The sequence below is a fragment of the Monoraphidium neglectum genome, assembly GCF_000611645.1.
Source record: "Monoraphidium neglectum strain SAG 48.87 unplaced genomic scaffold scaffold04036, whole genome shotgun sequence".
NCBI classification, from domain to species: Eukaryota; Viridiplantae; Chlorophyta; class Chlorophyceae; order Sphaeropleales; family Selenastraceae; genus Monoraphidium; species Monoraphidium neglectum.
Genome location: NW_014009593.1, coordinates 1 through 5,182, shown reverse-complemented (window position 1 = coordinate 5,182; position 5,182 = coordinate 1). Strand labels below are relative to the sequence as shown.

Sequence of the window (5,182 nt, the reverse complement as noted above, 5' to 3'; positions counted from 1 at the left end):
GCCGACGCCTGCGCGCCCACCAGGTCTTCAACGCGCAAGCCCAGTCCGGCGCGTACCACCTCCCGCGCCTGCTGGCGGCTGGATACGGCACCCTCAGGATCGAGCTCGTCGATGAGTCACCAGAGCACGTGGCCCAGCTTCTCAACGGCTACCGCGACGTGGCCCTGGGCCGCGCGCCCGCCGGCCGCCTGTGGTCGCTGCTCGCGTCGCTGCCCGACGGCAACGGGCGCGCCGGCGGCGTCGGGGGCGGCAGCCTGGACGTGCGGGGGGAGCGGGCGGCGGCGGAGCTGCGGCCGACGGCGGCGACGGTGAAGGCAGGGGCGGCGGCGGCGGCGGGGCCGGCGCGGCGATAGGCTTGCTGCACGGGCCGTTTTTGTGCTTCTTATGTAAAGGTCGCGCTATATTGAGGTGGCACGTCTGTTGCGCGGCTGCTTGATTTAAACATGCTGTTGCTGGCTTAATCACAACTATCTCTGTTGGTGCGGCAACAGCGGCAGCTTTTCGTTCTGAGGCTTTGGCCGCACCCTGCCAGTGCCCCCGTGAGTGGTGATTTGACGTTTGCGCGCGCTGCGCCTGTCTTGGGAATGCGCGCGCGTGTCTCCATGAATGCAGCCATGATTGTGGGCGCGGTGCGTAACTGGCGTGTTGACGTATCAGGCGGCTCACGCTGGCGTTTGAGACTGGTCGATGCGACAAAACAGAGCAAGCCACACTTGCACATGCCGCGTGAACAGAGCAACAACAAAAAATGACGATTACATTCGAGTTGGGGCCAGGTGATTGCAAGCGGCGCTGATGACTCATGGGCGTGGCAATCAGCTGCCCGCCCCAGTCACGGTGTCAACTGCGCGCACCCCGCACCAAACACGCTGCCTTTGCCCTGCAACGCCCCGCTCATGGGAGGGCTGTCCAGACCACATTCATTTAATGCCGCAGCCCTCATCCCCGCCTCGAGCCAGCCAGGTATCCACACCACTCCCAGCAGGGTCCGCAAAACAGCACGCAACCACGCGGCCAGGCGTTCGCCGCGCGCGTCGACGACGCTCGCCGAGGCGCCACCAGCGGCGTCAGCGTGACGTCATCATCACGCGTAGTAGCTGCCCACCCCGGGGCTGTCGTTCATGTAGTCCTTGAGCCGCCGCCCGGTGCCGAAGCCCCAGCCGGGGCTGCTCTGGCGTGTGGACAGCAGCTGCCGGCCGGTGCCGTCGTAGGGGGATGCGGTGGTGGGGCCGGGGGTGCCGGCGCCGTGGGTGGCCTTGCCGTGCTCCTTGGATATGTAGGCCTGGGGGGGGGCCATGGACGCATTGATCCCAGGGTCTAGGAGGGGCTTCCAGTCAGGGGTTGAGATCCATGCCGCCGTAGGGGGTGCCTGCTGCTCCGGCCGCAGCAGCGGCACGTACAGCCCAGGCACCGTTAACCCTCAACGAGCGCCTTGGGAGCGGCCTGGAGCCCGCTGCTGGCACATATACGTACTAATGCAGGCCTCACACTTGAAGCTGAGTGGCTTGCACACGTGCCGTCAATCCCTGCGACATGCGTTCACGCTCAAACCCACCTTGTTCACGAGCGCGTCGCGCGTGCCCGTGCCAAAGCTGACCGCCGGCAGCGTCTTCTTGGAGCTCAGCGCCTGGGGCCCCACACCAGACGGCGTCTGGTACTGCCCGGGGCCCGGCTGGCCCTTGGCGCTGCGGGCGTGGTGGGGTGGGGGCGGCGTGAGCGTTAGCGGATCAAGCAAAAGCCCACAGGCTACACTTCCGTCAATACCGCGCAATACAGTGAATCAACCCAATCTTGATTTGCAGCTGTTGAGGGGGCGTTGATTTGCGGCCCGTTCGGCTGCCGTGCGGTGCGGCGCACCTCCTCAGCTTGTTGTCCAGGTCCCTCAGGCCGGTGCCGATCTTGATGCCGGGGGCACTCGCCTTGGTCGACACACACTGAGGGGCCGGGGTTGGTGCGGCCGCAGCCGTCAGCAGGAGGGTGTGCACGATTTAGGGCGCCGGGCTTTGTGCGGGAGTGGCTGTCTGCAGAGGCCAGTGCATGGTCTGCAACGCAATCGCACGTGATGGACGGAGTGCGTCAACAACAGGCAGGCACAGTGCCGCGTCGGACCCGCGTGTGACAGCGGTGTGCTTTGTGGGGGGTTCCACGCACCACCAACGGTATCTGCGCGCGCACACAGGGCCAGCGCACCTGCTTGCCGACGGCACCGGGCACATTGTATGCGCCGGGGGGTGGCGATTCCTTCCCGTAGTACGTTCGCATCAGCTCAGCATCCAGGTAGACCTATCAATGACACGGGCGGGTGGTTTCGACGTCGTCAGGGGTGAGGGTCGTCAGCGTTTTGGTGGTCCAGTGGGTGGGCGTTGCGGGACGGATCGGTGCTGCCGGGTGCTTGGCTGGGCGGACGCACATCATCGCGGCCAGCTAATGATGCAGCATGGCACCCATGCATGAATTTCACAATCGCATTACCCCCACCCATACCGCGAGGCCTCCCATAAATCCCAGAGGCCGCACCTTGGTCATGCCGTCCCGGGTGCAGGTGCCAAACACGGGGCGTGGGCTGGTGCTGCGCCTGCTGTCCTGCTGCTCCCCAATGCCTTGGGACACCTGCGTGTGCGCCAGCAAGTGGTATAAATGTTCTTGAGTGAGTCAGCACATGCACACTGGTCAAGTTTGCACGAGGCAAAGCAGCAAGTAAGGCCTCGCTTGACCAGCTGCTGCACAGCAGGAGCAAGCCAAGCGCGGCTGCTTGTCGGGCGCAGTGCCTCGTTCAGAACAGCGTGCCGGCATACGAAGCTGCACGTGCTCAGCAGGCGCCACCACACGCGCGCCGCAGCGCAACAATGCTACGATTAAATTTCAGCAGCGGAGCGCGCCTGGTACTGCCCCGGCCCCGGGGCTGCGCTCCTGCCGTAGCGGGGCAGCCGCTGCGAGGTGCCAAAGCTCATGGTCCCGGGGTTAGTCATGCCGCTCTCGGGCTGGGGCCCCATTGACGACTGGAAGTTGGGTGCAGCAAGAGGTTTGGGCGCATTGACGGGGTGTCAGAGGGGGTGAGAGGGGGGCAGGCAAGGGCAAAGGTGCGGGGAAACAAGTTGAAATGCATGTGCGTCCTTTGGCGCATGGGTGCAAGTGAGGTCGCCGGAAGAGGCAAAGACTCCGAAGTAGTTCCGCAGAGCAGTTTTAGGCCCCTGCTGTGTTGCAGCGGCTGCCACGCCGTGCGCTGTACGCACACGTGAAGGGGCCAGCTCGTCGGCTGCACAGCTGTCAACACTCACATAAGTTTTGTAGACAGGCCCCTGGCTGTTGTTGCCACCCATGGCCCGCGCGTGCTCCGGCGATATGTATTGCTGCGCAGAGCGGAGTAACGCTTTATCAGGTGGTGGCTGTTTGACCAGGCTGAATGCGGCATCAGGGCGCCATGCCGGCGCACACACAGCGCGCAGGCGCCGTGTGCGCGCCCCGAACAGTCGCAGTTGTGCAGCAGCGAGCTGCTGCCTCTGGCTTGCACATTGGTTTACCTTGACGCTGGCATCTCTGTGAGATGAGCCGAAGCCCACAGACGGACAGCTCTCCTGCGTGCTCTTGACTTGTGCTCCGAAGCCACTACGTAGCATCCGCGTGCTGGGGTCCTGGAGTTTTGAGTAGGAAGCCATGGTTCTAAGCGCGCCTGCACCCGGTTCGTCAGCTGACCTGCACGCCTTGCTGCACAAAAGGTGTTTCGGATTGAGGCTGGCGAGCACAGGTATCAAACTATTGCGTGTCGCGATATTAGATTTATATCGATTATTTCAATATTGAGAGCGGGTTCGATTGAGTCTTGCGCCCGCTCGCCAAGTCTAAAACCGCTCTCTCAAGCAGCTGCCGCGCCTGCTGCAATCATACGGCTTTGCGCGTCCTTGCCACCACGCAGTGCCTGGCCACTGTGCTATTGCACGCACATCACTGTGATTGCCCGACTAGATTACATGTGTGGGTGAAGCAGGCCTGTCCTAGCAGCGCACAGACACCGCAGTGCATCGCCAGGCGCAAACCAAGGTGGGCAGGCAGGGCCCCTTGCCGATGACAAATCCGCACGCGACCAAGCGGCAGCACCCAAACGGCCGGCGGATCCATAGCTCTTACCTAGGCACCCCAAAATGCAAGGAGGTTCCCAGAACACCCCAACGGTGACGTCAGACCAGCACGCATGAACGCACGGCCGCCGTTGGTCGCCGGCGGCGGCAGGCCCGGCCCCGGCCCCACCCGCTCCGTCACGCCCCCTGCGGATCCGCCAGGGGGAGCGGCGCGGCGTACGCCCAGACAAAAATGCCGCCTTCCGCGCCGACGCTGACGATGCGGGTCTTGTCCGGCGACACCTGCAGCGCCGTGACCGCCCCGCTGTGCGCGACGCCGACGCTGTGGCACAGGCCGTCGTCGTAGCTGCGGGCGGGCGCCGCAGGGTTGTGTGGGGCGCGGACGTTCAAGCAGCCTTCACCCATGAAAAGCCATGGCAAGGACGGCACGACGTGGCAAAGCCCGCGGAAACTTGCACCTCAGCAAAAACGCCAGGCGGCACGCAACCCAGGCCCATTTCCCGGGAGCAATCCCCGCAACCTACCAGCGCCCGCCAAGCGCAGGTCGCGCCCCCCCCTCAAGAGCAGACACCCACCCCCAAAGCCGCACGAGCTTGTCGGCGCCGCCCGTCAGCGCCGCCTCGCCGTCCGGCGACAGCACCACCACGTTGACCTGCCCCGTGGCACTGGCCTCCAGCACGCGGATCGCCTGGCAGTCGAACGCGTCCCAATAGGTCAGCTGGGGAGGGGCGGGCCGGAAAAGGGGGGGAGGGGGGGCAAGCATCCGTGTCGGCGTCAGTATTGGGCGTACGAGACCGCATCAAGTCCAGTGTGCCGCGCCATGCCCCCTTGCTACCCTCACACACGCCCCCGACTTTGTGCCCGATCAACCAGCAGGCCGACGCAGCCGCCGCTCAGCAGCCGGTGGCGCCGAGTGCCACCGCCGCCGCCGCCGCTGCCGCCGCGGCCGCTGGCCCCGGGCCCCTGCCCGGGAGCTGGCCCCGGCCTGGGGTATTGGCCGCGCACCTTCCTGTCAGTCCCGACCGTGACCAGCTGCGAGTCATCAGGGTGGTATGCCACGCCCGTGAAGAAGGTGTTGTTGAACATGGACGCGCGGCGCCTGGGAG

The 5,182-nt window shown here is 65.1% G+C and overlaps 3 protein-coding genes across 3 annotated transcripts; 1 reads left to right on the top strand and 2 right to left on the bottom strand.

Moving 5' to 3' along the window:
* Positions 1-23: 23 nt before the first annotated feature.
* MNEG_13765 (hypothetical protein) lies at positions 24-353 on the top strand (the record flags this gene model as incomplete). Its single annotated transcript, XM_014037765.1, has 1 exon — positions 24-353. A coding segment is annotated over one exon (330 nt), but the record flags the coding sequence as incomplete, so codon positions are not given.
* Positions 354-1,084: 731 nt separating this feature from the next.
* Positions 1,085-2,526, bottom strand: MNEG_13764 (flagellar associated protein; the record flags this gene model as incomplete). Its single annotated transcript, XM_014037764.1, has 5 exons — positions 1,085-1,282; positions 1,556-1,685; positions 1,858-1,934; positions 2,191-2,283; positions 2,518-2,526. 5 exons carry the CDS (start codon positions 2,524-2,526, stop codon positions 1,085-1,087), a joined length of 507 nt encoding a protein of 168 aa, XP_013893218.1.
* A 1,727-nt stretch (positions 2,527-4,253) lies between these two features.
* MNEG_13763 (WD repeat-containing protein 16) lies at positions 4,254-5,162 on the bottom strand (the record flags this gene model as incomplete). The annotated part of the gene is made up of 3 exons (XM_014037763.1): positions 4,254-4,422; positions 4,652-4,794; positions 5,082-5,162. The coding sequence occupies 3 exons, from the start codon at positions 5,160-5,162 to the stop codon at positions 4,254-4,256; spliced, it is 393 nt and encodes a 130-aa protein (XP_013893217.1).
* Between the last annotated feature and the right edge of the window lie 20 nt (positions 5,163-5,182).